At 34.3% G+C, this 18,250-nt stretch overlaps 1 protein-coding gene across 9 annotated transcripts in view; it reads left to right on the forward strand.

The window, feature by feature from the left end:
- CACNA2D1 (calcium voltage-gated channel auxiliary subunit alpha2delta 1) overlaps nucleotides 1-18,250 on the forward strand; it is a 450,405-nt gene that overhangs the window by 73,464 nt on the left and 358,691 nt on the right. For all 9 annotated transcript variants that reach the window (XM_039849431.1, XM_039849432.1, XM_039849438.1 and 6 more), the window contains exon 2: nucleotides 9,869-9,950. In XM_039849431.1, the coding sequence (XP_039705365.1) occupies nucleotides 9,869-9,950 (82 nt within the window). The remainder of the gene's footprint in view (nucleotides 1-9,868; nucleotides 9,951-18,250) is intronic.

Genomic DNA, 18,250 nt, shown 5'->3' on the forward strand with positions numbered 1-18,250 from the left:
TATTTGTTGAGGCTATCTCTGTGTCTCAGTATGTGGTCAATCGTTGAGAATGTTCCACGTGCACTAGAGAAGAATGTATAAGCAGCTGTTTTGGGATAGAAGGCTCTGTAAATGTCAATTATGTCCAATTGGTCTAATGTATCATTTAAAGATGTTATTTCCTTATTGATTTTCTATTTGGATGATCTGTCTATATCCGACAGGGGGTATTTAAGTCCCCTACTACGAATATATTTTGGTTTGTTTCTCCTTTTAGTTCTATTAGTAATTGCTTTACATATTTTGGGGCTCCCTAATTGGGAGCATAGATATTAATAAGTGTTACGTCTTCTTGGTAAATGATTCTGTTTATCATTATGAAGTGTCCCTCAGTATCTTTCTTTACCTTTTTGAGTCTGAAGTCTATTTCATCTGATATTAGTACTGCTATTCCCACTTTTATCTGAATGCCATTTGCTTGAAACATCATTTTCTATCCTTTCACTTTGAGTCTATATTCGTCTTTGGAGCTGAGATGTGTCTCCTAGAGGCAGCATATGGTTGAGTTTTGTTTTTTGATACAATCTGCAACTCTGAGCCTTTTTATTGGTGAGTTCAGTCCATTTACATTTAGGGTGATTATTGAAATACGAGGTCTTCTTATAGCCATTTTATCTTTTACTTTATGGTAGCTTGGTGTTTCCATTGCTTCCTTGTCCTTGTGTTTCTGTTTTCTTTATTTTGGTTGGCTTTTGTGAGTTTTCCCTCTGGTCCTTGTTTTATGTTATATACTTTGGTTCTAAATCTTTGGCCTGTGGTTATCATTACGAATATGAAAAGGATAGTTGTATATATATAGTAGTCTCTTTTTTTGTGCGTGTGCCGTATCTCCATTCCCCTCTGTGAATTTGGATCTTTGATTTCTCCCCTTTTCAGTCATTGTTGTATGTATGTCTATGTATGCTGAATGTTCATTACTATCTTGCTATAGCAAATCTCTTCTTATTTTAAGCTTATAATGCTCTGTTCGTAGTAAGGGTTGCACCCCTCTGCTTTTATCAGCCTACTAGTCACCTTACACGTAATTATGCATTTTGTTTTGTCTGTTATTTTGTTTTAGGTGAGCTGACCTCTTTCAGTATTTCCTGTAGTGCAGGCCTCATAGTGGAGAATTCCGTCAATTTTTGCATGTCTGGAAAGGTCTTTATTTCTCCTTCATATCTAAAGGAGAGCTTAGCTGGTTACATTATTCTTGGCTGGTAGTTCTCTTCATTTAATAGTTTGAATATTTGATTCCAGTCCTTTCTGGCTTGTAAGGTTTGTGCTGAGAAGTTTAACGATAATCTAATGGGTTTTCCTTTATAGGTTACCGTCTTCGTTTCCCTGGCTGCCCTGAGAATTCTGTCTTTGTCGTTGATTTTTGATAATTTTAAAGGATGTGTCTTGGTGAAGGCCTTTTTGCGTTGAGATAATTGACTTATTGAATTCTAAGCTCCAGCTCATTCCTTAGCTTTGGGAAATTCTCGTCAACTATTTGTCTGAAAATGCTTTTTAATCCCTGCTCCTTTTCCTCCTCTTTGAGAATTCCTCTTATTTTTATGTTTCCTCTCCTGATGATATCAGCTAGTTCTTATATTTCTCTTTCATTATTTTTCATTCTTCGCTTTCTCGCTTCTTCCTTCTGATTTATCTCTAGATTTCTGTCTTAGATACTATTGATGCTTTCCTTCATTTGGTTGACTCTATTTCCCAAGCTTGTCATTTCATTTTTCAACTTTTGCAGTGTGTTCTTTATCTCCAGAAGGTCTATTCCGTTCTTTTTGAAGGTTTCTATCTCCTTGCTAAAGAACTTATTCTGCTCATCTTGGTATTTTTTCAATTCCTGTAATTGTTGATATAATTGTTTTGGATCTCACTGAGTTTTTTCAGAAATACCATCCTGAATTCTCTGTCATTTAAGTCGCATATTTTTATGTCTGTAAACTTATTTTCTAGAGATTTTTCTCTTTCTTTCTGAGATGTCTTGTTACCTTGGTTGTTCATGGTGTTTAATGGACTATTTCTCTGCCTGAGCATTAATGGAAGTGTGTTTTCCTTTTTTTTTCCCAGAGTGAACATTTATTATATAATGGTGCCTAGCCTGTTGCAAATAAGGTGTTTTTCTTTTGGTTTCCAGTAGGTGGCGTCTAAGCCTCTTGAATCTCTGCTTCATATAAAGTATTAATTTCTTTTTTTTCCTTATAGATGTTTAATCATGCTCACTACCCTCAGTCTCAGTTCATGTCAGTGTTAGTGACGGTTGTGGTATCGTTTGCTCAGATTTTCCTGGGTCTCCATGGCGTTGCATCTTGGATATGAGGTTAGGGGCCTTCTGGGTTGGGGGTTGGAGGCTGCAGCTCAGCCTCAGTTTTGCAACCGCGGCTGGTAAAAATCAACTGTTGTTTCTTTGCCGTCCTTGCTTTTCTGCTGTTCCTGTTTCTCTGCCTTATGCCCTGATGATTGGGCACTGCTGCTGGCTGCGTGGAGCTCACAGCACTCTCAGGCAGGACTGTTCAAGGAACTCACCACTCCTCCCCTTCCCCTTCTCCTACAGGGAGCTCTGGCTGCGAGAGGCAGCTTCTTTGTTTCTCCCAGTCTATCGCCCGACACCCAGGGCTCTGACCTGTGGTAGCTATTATGTGCAGATCCCACACTAAGACGTGCTGGTGTGCAGTTTGGGTGTTTTTTGTTGAATTTTAGGTGTTCATCTTATTGTTGTTTCAAGGGAAGAGATCTGAGAACATCTCTCATGCCGCCATGTTTAATCCAATCCATTCTAGAGATTTAATAATTTCTTTAAAGTATTAAATTATGTTTTAAAAATCTGCCACCTGTCGAAAAGTTGGGCTAATTATGGATGAATGAGTCTGGCAGTTCATTTTTTTCTGATGTGGATTATGGGGAAAAGAGAGAATTTAGTAAATGAGCCACTTACTCTACTTAAATAAAGATAATTGTGCTTTTAAAAAAACATTAATGCAATTTTATTTTATTTTGTTTTGTTTAATTTAATTTAATTTTCTATTTCTCTAATAAACAATTTGTGTGCCTACTATATTTAAGGTACTGTAACAAAAAATATCGAAGATCCAGTGATAAAGGAAAATAAAAATTATCTATCTAATCATGAAAGTGTACAGGAAAATAAGCACAAAGCACAATTAAAGTGCTTTGGAGTTTAGCGGATAGGAGATAATATTTAGTTTGAGAGGTTATATAAAGTGATATTAGAGTATTTGTGGAATTTATTCATTTACAGTGGAGATGGAGAATTAATTTCAGGGACAGGTTATAGAGGAAGAGCAGAATGTGGAAAAGGACAGTCAGCACACATGGAACTCTGTGAGGCCGGTTCAAGTAAAAGGTCTTAGAAAATAAGAAGCTAGAAGGCTGCGTTTTTAATTTTTCTAAACTTTAAATTTTCTATCTGTAAATTCTGAACACTAGTTTTTGTGATAACTAAATGAGAGTGTCCAACACTCTGGCATGGAGTTTGGCATAAAATAAGGTCTCAATGCATTTAGCTGTCAGCTGTGTATTGCAGGCAAATGCTGAGATACTATTATTTAATAGAGGATTGGAGGTGAGATGTGATGAAGAAATTGATAACATAGACCCAGATGACTGAGGAGATGGTTTGCCAATAATGAGAAGGAATGTAAGGGAGTTAGTTGTATGGGGATGGTAGATATCGAGTTCAGTTTTATAGATATTTTGAAAACGAATGGTAGGAAATCAAGATGGAGTGAGCTAGCAAATGGCAGGTAGCACTGAGGCTCAAATGTGAGGATTGCATATGTAAAGTGATAGTTGAAGTTATGAGATTTGACAGTTCAAAGTCTTGAGATTTTGAAGGAGTACAGGTAAAGAGAAGAGAGGAAGAAAGGATCAAATACAGATGTTGACAATTGTATTTGATCTCAGGAGAATGAAAAGGAGTCAGAGGATAATATAGAAGAAGAGACCAGGACACAGGGTCATAGGAGCTAAAGAAATACAGGGTTTTCAAGAGGCATTGGAAAGGTAGGAGACAGAATAGCAAAGGGATAAGAAATAGTTCTGTTGCATGCATGCGTTGACTACATACTCAATCTCTGGAGCTTCTCAGTTTCCTTTACAAATATCATTTGTCCCAGTCTCCTGTCTACCATGCTCAAGTCCTATCTTTATAATATTGAAGCCTCTGTTACCACTTGACGCTTGAAACTAGAGTTACATTTCTAGCAAGCAGAGTAAGTGTGTTCCTGATCTCATAGACTTGAACATCTTCATAGAAAATCCTCATAAATACCTAGTAGTCAAGTTCTATTATATCTGTATAACCAGATAGATGTACACTGGTTCAACTTTTTTGAGCTGGTCAGATAGCGTAATATATATATTCCTAAGAGAAAAAAATTTTAAACAAACTATTAAACTTTCTGAGAGCAATCCATTTTTATTTTACAGTGATTTTAGGGAATTTTTTCTTTAAAATTATATATTGTTTCAAGACATTTAAAGAGGCATATGTGTACTTGGGCCACTTTCTTCATTTAATTTTTCAGCATATTCTTTTATAAGATCGTTAGGCTAAAAATTCAAGAAATTATGACAAATTAGAAATTTGGCAATATATTATTTTTACATTTTTCCTAGAACTATTGTAATAGGATTTTTGGTACCATAATGAATACAATACTATAACATTTCAATGAATATTTTTGGTAGTCTTCATTATTCAGAAAATAGAGATCTTGAAATTGTCTGGCTCTTCAATTCACTTTTTCTCATCCTTTCCCACCTGCTGATATTTGCCCCATAATCTTCTGAGTGACCGACCCTCTTCTCTCATCTTATCCTCTCTAGCCTAGTACCAGTGAAGACATTCACACAGTCATGCTGATTAGTACCAATGAAAACTGATGCCCTCCAGAATAGGGCCTGAAATACTCTCCAGCTATTGTTCTTTTTAAACTTCCAACTTTGTTTTCAGCTACCCAACCTTAATACCCATTGCTTGTCTCTGAACAGGTGATTCTGTTTCCCTTTATTACAAAGGAAATCAATACTAGTAAGTAGAATTGTCTCAGCTTATGATCTGGTTGTTCTAGCTGTTTCCATTTAACTAAACTCTTCTATATTTTTCCCTTTGATCTCCATGGAAGAAATAACCTCTCTTTTAGCCATGGATAAAGCTTCTCCTGTGTTCGCTTATGTCTTCACTTATTCCTCTACCCCCTCATGTTTGGAACACAGGGGGCGAGCAAGAAAAGGCCTGTGGAATCTAGAGTCTTTTGAAAGTCCTTGCTCTTTCAGTAACTCGTTCTCTCCTGAATCTCTGAGTTCTCTACTTGCCTTTCTCCTTTACATAGAAACATGCCCGTATCTCTCCTATTAAAAAACTCCTTGTTCTCCATTCTTTTCTATGTTCTACACTTTTTCTCTTATTCTCACACGTAAGATAGATAAGTTTATCTCACCTCGTTTGATAATTATAATTACTTCCTCTCTCTGGAGCTGAGCCTCTTTGGCTTTTGCAATACCATTGTTCTTGGATTCCCTTCTCTCGCTCCACTACTTAGATAACTCTGTCTCATCTTTAAATGTTATTTTACAGAGTTATAGCTATTGTGTATTTCCTTTCTCCCTCTATACATTCTCATTTGGGAGTCATACATGGAGTTACTTATGTGCTTTATATACACTGTGACTACCAAGTCTTTAAATTCTAATGTGACTTCTCTGGGAGCTCCAAACCCTTATATATTCAACTGCCTGCTGGATGTCTATACATGAATCTATCAAAAACATCTCTAATTGAACCAATAAAAACAAACTCATCAATGTCCCTCAAAATTGTTTTCCCTGTGGTACTTTCTATATCAGAATGTCCTATTATTATCTAACTTAGGGACTCCATGAATTATCGGCAAGCCCTTTCTCCTAATCACTGTCCCTGTCCAATAGTACATTAAATTCTATTGCTCATACTTGAAAATTTTTGTTGAGCTGGTTTCTTCTACTTGGCCTCCCCTACTTTTCCCTCTCTCCTTTCATCACTACTGAGCTAGTTCGATTCCTATTAATTTACCTCTTATCTAGACCCTCCCTTCTCACTTTCTGTTCTCCTTCTGAGCCACCATTCACTTGGCTGTCTGAGAAGTTATTTTATCATGTTCATGTACACTTGATTGATCCTGTATCTCTCTAACTTCACATTTTCCATTATCTCTTCATTATTTTGGGAATACAATCTAAATGATTCAGAATGTTATTTAAGACCCTTGGTCTGGCCCATCTATCTGCCCAGATTTTTTCTCTACCGTTCCTACCCTCGTTCCATACCATTTGTTGTTTCAACCTTTGACTCCAGCAACTCAAACTATTTGCAGTTTTTGAATATGCCATGTCTACGTTCCCTCTGCCTTTATTGTTACTTACTTCTCTCAATTTTGTTAAATTCCACTTGTCTTTCAAATCTCACTTTGAGTAGCTACTAGTCTAGAAAGCCTCTTATATCCACCTTTTTACACTACTACCTAATGAACTTTAAGTGACTCTTGGCTGATTTCTGAAACATATTGCCCCGATGGGATTCAAGACATGCTTCCTCAGAATGTGGCAGCTTGGCATGTTGAACATTTTTACGTTGAAGTAGTTTGAGGATTGACATGTGCAAGAAAGACTTTCTGACCTTCCCTCATGTGAGATTAACTCCTCTTTCCCGGAGGAAAGGGGAATCCTTACCTTCAAAGACAAGGGACAGAGAAAGGAATCTGAATGAACAGGCTTTGTTACTTTTCCCCTCGTTTACTACACACAGCTTGTACTCCTTGACTTGCCATATCTTTCCATAACTTTACATTCTTTATCAAACTTAGCATAAGAATACACAGGTTTAACCATTTTTGGGGGTATTTATTTCCTTATTAAGGCTCTCATGTCATGTAAAACTTATATTAAATAAATGTATACGTTTTTGCTTGTTAATCTGTCTTTTGTTATAGGATCTCAGTCAAGAACTTAAAGGGTAGAAGAAAAAGATATTTTCCCTCCCTTACACCTGTACCACCATATTTTTGTTCTCTGCCTCTTTCCTGCCAGACCCAGTTTTAAACCCAACCAGATTGTAAGACATATTATCTTTCACTTCCGCATCTCCAGCTTTCAGTATCTTCTCCAGCAAGTACTAAATCTTATTGAATGAGTTAACAAAGAGCAAACAACAAATTCTTCCTCACAGAGTGATGTTAATTTCTTATTACATGAAAAGGCTAAATCATTTATAATTTTCTCCAAAATATTATAGTACATTCTGGAGACATTTAATGAAATAGTGCTTAGTGATTATATATGTGCTTTACAATTTATCTAGAAAGAGAAAGGCTAATAAAGAATTTGCACAAGTGAAAATTTTCCCTTGTATAATTTTTCACTTTCATGATGAATGGGATCTTTGGCTTATTTCCTAGCCATTCTAACCTTCTCGTTCCAGGTTCGAAAGGCAGAGTGCTTATGTATTTTAGGAAAACCAGGTAACACCTCATATCTAGGGAAAATAATTCTTGCTCTTATAAGGTGTTCCTGATAGCTTGTCAGTGGGGCAGAGAAGGCTGGATGGGCCCTGAATTGCTTTTCAGCCAAAACAGGTTCACCTCAGTGAACACTGGCCGTGACCGTATACTCAGTTGTCAAGTTACAGTGCACATTTTAGATTAGTTTAGCATAAATCAGAATTCAGGCATGAGTTAAGTTCATGTTTTTACATTCTTTGTCTCTCAGTTTTTCAGCTAAAAGGATATATAACACTTCTTACTATTTGTCAGCGTTGGGAATTATATTTGAGAAGAGATGATTCATTTTCTTGGGTTTTAGAACTTGTTCAGTATCTGCTCGGAGAAATGAGATAGTCTGATCTGAATTAGCAAATGATGTCAGCGGTCTTTATTCCTACCCATTTCCTCCTGTAATTTATTGTTTTTAATGTAAAAGTGGGGAACAATTATTTTTATCTAGTAGCAGTAATAAGAATATTAGTTAGCATTTATAATATCTTAAAAATATATGCACCAGTTCATAAGCAGCACAAAGTCTAATATTAGAATAATGTGGTATGCATTATTCATTTTAATGATTCAGTAATTTTTTCTCTACTTTATACCCTTCTCCCATTTATTTTTTGTATTTTTTATATTGTTTTTTTATCACATTCATACAGCACAGTTCAATAAATATTCTTCCTTATTTTCATTTATGTGAAAGTATCCTTAGCTTTTATGTATTTCATTTACTAACTAATTTGTTTCACATGTAAATCTAGCCTCTGTGTTTTCCTCTAAGGCATTTCATCTTATTTTCTTTATTTTATAACTGACTTTTAATTTTCCTTTTTCCTTTTTAGTTTATCAGCTCATTTTTTAATATGTTCTCCTGTGCCTCATTTAAATCCTTTTTCCATGTTATACTTTTTTTTCCACAATTTAATTTTTTATTTTATTATTTAAATCTATCGGAAAAAAGTTGGTGACCTCATAGTACTATTGAAACTCTTAGCTAAGGAAAAGAAGACAAATATAGTTAAATATCCACTATCCCAGCACTTTGGAACTACGGAGTTTATTTTCCTTTATAAAAGCAGCACTTTTCTACACCACTTTTGGAGGTGGTCTGTTAAAGGAGGGAAAAAATTTTAGTACTAATAAAATCTAAAGAAGTAGGATAAATAAGCAACAGATAGATGTAAACATCATATTATGTAGAGAAAATTTCAAGTTCAAATACAAATCATCTGTCCTGCTTACCAGTGCTTTCTTATATTTGATTTGGGAGAAAATGAATATACACTTTTTACAACATGAGGATGAATAAATGAAATATATGAAGAGATTACAAATTAAATTATATTGATTTAAATGGAGAAAATTGTGTGGTATTTGGTAATGTCTCTAATGCCAGGAAAAAGTAAGATAGACCATTGATTGAGGTTTTTTAAAAATGTCCCAACATCCATAACTTGTATTTTAAGATCTCCATTGCATTAATCTGAAGTATGTACCTGAAAAGGATTTGAACGTAAATCCTTCAATCATAATTTTAGTGTTCAAAACTATTCCTTTAAAACTTAGACTTTTATCCAGTAATTCTAAATCTGAATCTAGCTAAGGAAATGAAATACTTTAAGCACTAAGATATTTGTTGCACTGTAATTTGTAGTGGGTAAAAGCTGATGATATCCTAACTATCTTGTTTAAAAAGGATGGTCAAGTATATTATGGGATGTAGAGATAATGGAATATAAAGTGGCCATTAAAATAAAATGTTTATAAGATACTTGTAATGGCATGAGGATATTTATCATATGACCTCAGGAAAAAAAAGATACATAAATTTTACATAATATGCTTTCAACCATAGTAATAACTTTAAAAGACTAAATGGGAATGCATCAAATGTTAAGAGTGATTATCCCTGAGTAATGAGATTATGATATTTTCTTGCATTTAAAAAAAATGTTTTACACTTAGCACACCCTTAATATTATATTCAGAAGACTTGTAAGCTAAAGAATATTTAGATTAGAATATTCTATTTACTTATTTTAAATGGGGATTTTGAAAAAATTAAATGTTTATTCTCATATAAGACAAGACATCCATGTCATTTTTCTCTTTTTAATTTGGGGGTATTTCAATATTCTAAGAAGTTTTACACTAAAGGTGGGATGAGAAGATAGATTTAATGAGATATAGGAGGGAGAATAAAGATTTAAAGGCAATTTAAATGAATTATCTGCAGCACGGATATAAAATGTCTGTGGCCTTAATTTGCCAGAGATATAATAGAATATTCTCTTCTCTAATTTCTGCAGTATCAAGTCATGGGTGGATAAGATGCAAGAAGACCTCGTCACACTGGCGAAAACAGCAAGTGGAGTCAATCAGCTTGTTGATGTGAGTAGAACCCAAAGAAACTTAGTATTTTTTTCTTTAATTAGAATGCAATTTTATCTCCTAGGAATCTGTATATCTATATTATAAATAGGATATGATTTCTCATGTGGATCTGGTAGTGAAGTTCTGAAAAAGACCCTTGGTACTGCTGGTTATTGCAAAAAAAGAAACACCATCCCTAGCAATTAATGAAGCTTTCTTACCTCACTTTACAGTTTCTATAGAGCCCTCACTTAGATGAGTTTGTGTGATACCTAGACTCCCCTGGAATTCAAATTGGGGTGTCACGTTTCCATTCTTCGGACTATTTCATAATCTCACACATAGCGATGACTAAGTACTGTGATGGATTCTTTTGAGTGTCCTCAGTGAGAACACTTCTTCATCCTTGAGGGTAGATTTTATTTTTAAAAAGAGTTGAAATGTGTTTACAGCCGTGTCTAGAGACTAGAGTGAGTCATTGAGATGGGTAATAAAAATTTTGGTGCAACAAAAGGAGTCACTGTAAAATATGTTTTTTTCTGATGGTTTATGAAATGACTATGAAAGCCACTCAAATGATTTTTGAAAATGATAGCAATATGTAAATATTTATATAGTTTCTTAAATAGATTATTTTACTTGGGTAAGAACGTTTGCATTACAGGTTCTGAAAGATTTATTAAAAATTAAATGTCATTTCTTTAGAGTCTCACTTCTTCCATTTCAATGTAAGTAATGTAACAATTTGGAAGTACTATCATCTTGGTTCTTAGTGATGCAGTGAGGCCTTTTACTTTTCCAAAAACGTGATAGGTCAATGAGGTGAAATGGTATAAAAGTGGTTTCATGCATGATATATGAATATTTGTATGTGAATATTCCTCTCTGGGAGAAACTGGGATGTATGCTTACCTTATACATTAATAGAAATTCATAAGGAAACTTTATTAAGTAAATTCTTTAAAAAATTATTTCAGAAACTGTTTATAAAACAATTATAGATCTCGATCTAAGAGTATGTCGAACAAAGTTAAATATCTGTGTGATAAGGAATACATTTGAAAATGAAAGGTGTTCCTTGTGAATAGCAATGATAAATTTAATTCTGGTCGACACATAATATGTCCCAGGCATTGTGCAGGCTACAGGGACACAGTTCCTCTCCTCAGAGAACTGATACTCTGCCAATCAAAAATCTCCATTATATGGGTACACAGATGCTTGAACGATCTTATAAGCTGGTGCGTGGGATCTACAATGATTTATTGTGAGAAAATATATAAGAATATGAAAGTGTGTAAGATAATAAGTGAGTCTCTATGAAAATGATGGAGTTTGTAGAATGAGAAAAAAGAAATGAGAATGGACAGATTTTGGTTAGAAGTTATATGACTCTCCTTATTGACAGACTGAGATTTAAAATAAACTACTCTTGGGAGCTCTCCTTCACTCCTCCAGTGTTTCTTCAGCCTCAAAAACCACTTTCTTGGCTGACCTCATTTTTGCTTTTGGTGTAAAGAGCGAACCCTCTATTGCCGATTCTGCTTTTTTCCTGAATCGTTAAGCATAAAAGGTGGCACCCGATTTCCATTATGCTTTATGAAGAATAGAAGACTAAGAGTGTAAATATTGTCAAATGAATAAATAGCCTTGTCTGAATTAGGGTAACGGAATGGACAGGATGAAAGAAAATTCCCACAAGTTTTTATTTGTTTGTTTGTTTATGAGATAGTTAGAGTGACAGAAAGAGATGTAATTAAAAGAATAAGATATTATGTGACAAAGGAGGGAGAGAGAGAGAACATAATTCATTATTGGAAAAATAATTTAACTATTAGGATACGCGAAAAGTGTCATTTTATGTAGATAAATGATCCATATACCACTCTCTCCTTTTGCTAGAGAGAAGGTTCATGATGGGAGCCAAAGTGGTACGTTTCTTTTTGGCCTGAGCACTTAAAGCGGAGACTGATTGATGGATGCCAGAGTTGAGAGTAAACTTTGAGCTGAGCGTGGGGGTGTTGGATACACGGCGAGGACCAAAAGATTTTTTTTAGTGTATGTGTGCCAAAGCGAGCACCCAAAAGTTGAATAAATGGAGGAACATATCAGGTTCCTGGATTGAAATGCAGTTTTGTGGAAATGATGATTCTTCTGAAATTATTTAATAATGGTTTTCACTGGTTTTGCAGGATGGAACTGACATTTTACTTGAACACTCAGAAGCAGTTCTAATGAGGCAACACAGCTAAAATAAGACATCTTTGCAAGTTAAAGAAAATTGCTTTATGGCATCATAAAATATTAGCTCAGGGATGATTGATACATATTTTTGGATAAATTCAGTACTTTAACTTTACAGTGAGAGATTTTGCCCAGGTTACCTACCTAACTTCTGTTAAAAGATCAAGTGTTAATAGACTTAAGTAGTACTATTACCCCGATACATTTGGGTAAAAAGATATCTTAATGAAATGTTCCATTACCTAATGATTTATTGGAAGATAATATGTCCATTAAGTGCATATGCTCAGCCACAAAGTAGATTAAATAATTGAGGGAAGAAAGAAAACAAAATTAGGGCAAAGAGATAATGTGTTATAATTTTTCTTAGTGAATTTAATATATTAGAACTTCTTAAGTACAACTGATTTCCACTATGGGAACTTCATTTTTTTTCATTAGTTCAGGCACTGTACTAAGCCCTGTATGTGCATTACCATATTAATTCTCAGGACAATCTTATGAAGTGAACATCATCATTTTTAATATGCATTAAGCAATTGCAAGGTTATCATTTTTTTTTTCCTAGGGTACACAAATACTAAAATGGATGTAACTCCATAATTAAAAAAAATCATGTTATGCTTTAGAATATATGTTAATATTTTACCTTGTTATATTGCAACTTAACATATCTGGTTAACCTTTTATATAAAAGATATAAATTAGAAGAAGCCAAGACTCTGCTACCAGTTATCCACTCATGAACATTTCTATTTGAATGCCTTTAAAAAATGAAAGTGTAGAAAGAAATTGTAAAATGTAAATTTACATGCAGAATTTAAAACCTTCCATTAATGTTGGCATGCACAGAAAGGTTTCGTGTGTATGTCTATTGAAAGTATTGCTAAGAAAAGTATACAAAATTGTTTTTGTGGATTTTGCCTTCATGGTCTTCCACCTAAAGAAAATACACATATTTTCTCCCAATTAATAGCTTTGTGGTCTGGCCAAGACGTTTCATCTCATGGAGTTGTTGAGATTGATAATATAATCTATATAAAATATTTACCGACCTGTAATCAGAACTCAACAAAGGTCATTCTTTTGTGTGCTAGTTGGGGTACAGACTGAGCCAATGTAACAAAAGGGTAAATACTGTGTATTGTTCTCTCATGTCACAGCCTAGAGGTGACCAGTGTAGGGTCAGCACGTTGACTCCTTTGTCTTTAGCATGTGACTTCCATTCTTGGGCCCGGATGGATTCTTGCAGTTACTATTCTTTCCCAGCCATTCTGGACTGGGAAAGAGACTAGAGGAGCAGATGCCCAGTTGCTTTTAGGGTTAGACATTTTGCTCACATTCCAGTGGTTGTAACTTATTCACATGGCCATATCCAACTAGAAAAGAGTTAGAAATATGGAGTCATGACCTGAGCAGCCATATGCCAACTGTATCACAATGGAAGGAGGAGAACAGACAGTGGAGGACAACTAACAGTTTTCCACTGATACGTATTTTTTGAATACTATCCTTACAAGAGCTATATTTAAAAATGTGTTAAAGATATATTAACACAGATGGAAGCTGTATTTATATATTTTAAAGCATAATATATCAAGATAAAAGAGAAGGATGATTTCTGGGTTTTGAATTACACATGCATTTCAAACAATCTGAATTATAGAATTACACAACACGCTGAAAAATGGAGAGGCTAATTATCATGTATTAATGAACAGATAACATTTTAAAAAATAAAGTGTTCTTAATATTCTTGAAAACAGTATTTTTAAGTTTATGAAACTGGCTAGCAACCATTTTTTTTCATTTAATTTGTTGATAAATATGTCTTACTAAAGATGCACCTAAATTTTGACCAATATCCAAATTATCAGATATTCTAAAGTAATGGGTTCTGTAGTATTGAGAATTTGCGTCATAAAGTTTTCTAAAAATAAATTGATGAATAGAAACTACTGTTTATCTTTTCTGTAAAATGAGTTTCTGAGTCTACAAAAAGTTATATTACAAGAAAACAAAATTCTGCAAATATGTCAGAAAATTTAGTTGCTTCACTTGATTGACCCTGCCCTGGTAACAGCAAATCACACCAATGCAAGCACAGTAGAGTCATGGAGAGTTTTGTCACCTCCTTTGCACAGTATTTTCTTCACACCTCACCTTTTTTCTTTAGGAATCCAAGTCTTTCTCATCACCTGCTCTTTATTATAAAAGAAGGAATTGCTAATTATCATTTACATTTGGTTGTTTAAATCCATAGTAAGTCTCTAATCTCTAAGCAGAACATATTTGGTATTAAGAAGCAGGTGTGAAGGCTATATTTTGAAGGAATAGGTTTCTCTCTCTCTCTCTCTCTCTCTTTTCCAGTCAGGGGCCCAGCAGAACCTGGACTGAGGTGAGGCAAATGATGTGCCAAGAGTGCACAGTTTAAGGAGGAACTCGCTCTGAGGATCTAAACTTTCACAACATAATGAGTGAGTGAGTAGCTCCTGAAATTTTGTGCCCTTGATGCCTCATTTGCCTCAGTTTAGGCTTAAATTAACCCTGGGGCTCAGGGACAGTTAAGGTCTGACTTGCTCTGTGTCTTCTGCTCTCCATGGCTGAAGGCATAGACTTTTACAGCCCTTGGACATTCCACTAATCCCAGGCCTCTTGGCTACATTTTCTTCCCTGCTCCTTTCCCCTCCTAGGTATAATGTCAAGTCTTTCCTACAGCTTTTCTGGATGCTTCGTTAGCTTCCCAGGTTCATCTTGTGTCTATGCATTCTTATAGTGTTAATATATTCATTTTGAAAGCTTCACCTATATTATGTGACATTGCTCCAAACGTCCCTTCTCTTTCAATTCCAACACTGTTGTATCTTTTGATAATGAAAGATGGTAATAGAATACAAACTTTTTTATAATAGAGATTTTTATATTCTTTTAGTTATCTAAAAGAGTTGAAATGAGGCATGTCACCTTCTCGTTATAAGGCTTTCTTCTTAGGTGGAAATTTTGTCTGGATTTCTAACATTTAGGCTAGAACATGCAAACATTTAAAAAAGTTTGTGAGAACTTTTTTTACCTGCAAGTTTAGTTTTGAAGGTAAAACCATTCTGCAATGGCATCATCATAGAACTTTCTGGCTTTCATTCACCATTGTGATTTTATAAGTTAAAGTTATTGTTGAAATCAATACCTTCATATTTCAATGTGCTCTCAAAGATGTAAATTTGAAACATGTCTAAATATTAAGTGTTCAGTCTCTTAATTAAGGTAGTATTTACATAAGGGTTTTGAGTAAAGAATTAGTAACTCATGGGATTCATGGACCGATGCTTTTTCTTTGACATTGTGGTCACGTTATCTTATGTAAATAGAATATTCATTTTCTATGTGGTAGAGAGTTTCATATATTAATTTATTTGCAAAAGAAGATACTCTAAAGCAGAACATAATTAATCATTGGCGATTCTGACTAGGGGATCAGTGAGATGCGGCGACAACAAGGGTGGGAATCTTTTTCTTCTCTCGTGAATACTGCTAGGTAGCTGGATGACAGATTTCCCTTTACCTGCTTGTTAGGTGAGGTAGATAGTAACACTCTCCGTTCCTCACAGAAATGTTGTAGAAGTAAAACAGGATATAAAATGAAATGGGAACACAATAATAGATAGTATGAAAAAGTTAAATGCTTATAACTCTTTAAAATGTTGCTTTATATTACTTTTAAAGGTAATATAACTATAAAAGTACTGTAATTTAATTACTTTTCAAAATAGCTTATTTATTTCACATATTTTGGTTTTGTTCAGTTGCCTTACTTCCTTCAACGATGAAATGTTGTAACTAAATCAGTTACCATAATTCTGTGAGCAGTTTGGGATTATCATTGTTTTAGGGAAAAAAAAACACATCCCCCACCCCCAAGTAGAGAGAAATCTATTTTGACTGCAGAATGTACTATCGGTACATCTCTTTACCCATCCACTAGAGATTTAAAGTAAGAAGCTGTGTGTGTGTGTTTTTTTTTTTTAACAGTGGTTAATTATATTCATTTTCAAAGATATGGAGTAAAGTAAACTCTTACGGGAGTTTCTAACCTTATGGTGACTTTTGACGTTTTATTAAGAGGTTTTTGAGTGAAATACTATTGGTTCACAAACAAAGACTATTAAAATGTTTTCTTTTTGACCTTACCAACTTGTTCTATTACCAATCAATAATTAACACTTTCTTCAGTTATGCTGGTATTTGAGGGATAAATTATTATTTATCATTTCTCCAAATAACACTCTAATGGCTTGGTAATACTAACAACAGGGAAAGTGATATATCATGTTTGTGCTCTCTTCTTGTCTGTGAGCTGCACCAAGGACAGGGAAGCTAAAAATTCATGGAAGTGAAGTAGCCAAGTATTAGCTTCTCCAAAATGAAGATAAATGGCATAAAAGACCATATTTGCTACTGCACACTCTCAATATGCAACACATAGCTTTTTTTTTTTTTCTTTCTGAGAACATCTTTAATGTCTTTGTAAAGAGAGCTGTGGTTCTTAGCCAGGGGCAGTTTTGTCCCCCAGGAGATATTTGTCAGTGGTTGGAAACATTTATAATGGTCACTGCTGGGTACGTGTTGGGTGGAGGGCGAATGCTACTGGCATCCAGTGTATAGAGGCCACGGATGCTGCTAAACACTCTACAATGTACAGGATATTGCCCCACAACAAAGAATGATCTGGTAAAAATGTCAATATTGCTGAGGTTCAAAAATGGCTCTAGGAAGTCTGAAGAATTTGAGGCAATAATACATTTATTTCTTGAATATAAATTTATAAAATCATATAAAATCATATATCAGCATTGATAGCTAGCAGTTTTGCTTTAGAAAAAGCCATTTGCTACTAAGATGGTTAAGGGCAAGTTAAACTGTAGGCTTTTTAAAATTCTTTTGTTAGTAGTGAAATGAATTTAGGTCATTTGGGGTTAGAGGCATTAAACAAGCAGCTCACTCAGCCTATGGTTAATTATTTTTTAATTTAGTTTTGATAGAATATAGTATGATCTTTTATTTGTACATGAATTTCTGTTCAAAATACATATTCAATTCATATATAGTTCCAGATATGCAAAGGGAAAGAGAGTAGGTTATTAAGTTATCTCCAGAATTAAAAAAAAAAAAAGTAGATAGCTTCTTATACATATCTTAATATCTCTCTTGTTTTAATTCTAAGTATTCTTAAAGATAAACTTGTAACTTACCTTACGTGTGAAATGTCTCCAACACTAAAACTGAAGAATTCTTGCTATGACTCTTTCATGCTCACCTCAGTCTTTGTTATAGCTTAGTTTCTTTATTCCAAGAATCATGCCCAGTATTTCACTTAGGTTTCTGATTAAATGTTATCACTTGTTCCTATGTGTAGTATGGGGAAAGTGAATAGGCATGTTTACATGTTTATGGTTTTCACTTGTTCTGTTTGCTCTTGCATCCTTACTATATTGCTCAAAAGTGTCACCATGAAATTCTTGTTAATAGGAACTAGGGCAAGTAGCAGTATATGCAGCGGAAGATTATCATTTCTAACTTCAGTGTTCCTAAATATTCTGCCTAAAGGTAATGTCCCATTTGAAATGTGATACTGTCCCAACTAAGAAGATATATTGTATAAAATAGGAAGAATAGAAGGACTAGGGAAAGTATTTTCAAACTCTTGAGTTTAATATTAGAATGCCAGATTGATGTAGTTTCATCGGAAAAGTATGCACTATAAATTTAAGAACATGACCAGTTATATATGTATATGTAAATGTATGTATGTGGATGTACATATATGTAAAATTGCACGTGTGTAGGTATATATTTGAATGCTACTTATAATAAATAAGCCCATGTTATATTTTGAATTCTTCATATGTACTAATTGCTGAAATAGGCACTGGAAGTTCTGTGTTATCAGTCTAAAATAGCTTAGAGTTGACTACATAAAAAAGTACAAACCAATACTCTGTATTTTATAGCTCTCCCTAATAGTATCACAATTAGCTTTTCAGTCTTTATTTTCTAATAGTATCTTGTGTCACACACAT

This window comes from Pteropus medius, unplaced genomic scaffold, assembly GCF_902729225.1.
Source record: "Pteropus medius unplaced genomic scaffold, Ma_sr-lr_union100, whole genome shotgun sequence".
Classification (NCBI taxonomy): domain Eukaryota; kingdom Metazoa; phylum Chordata; class Mammalia; order Chiroptera; family Pteropodidae; genus Pteropus; species Pteropus medius.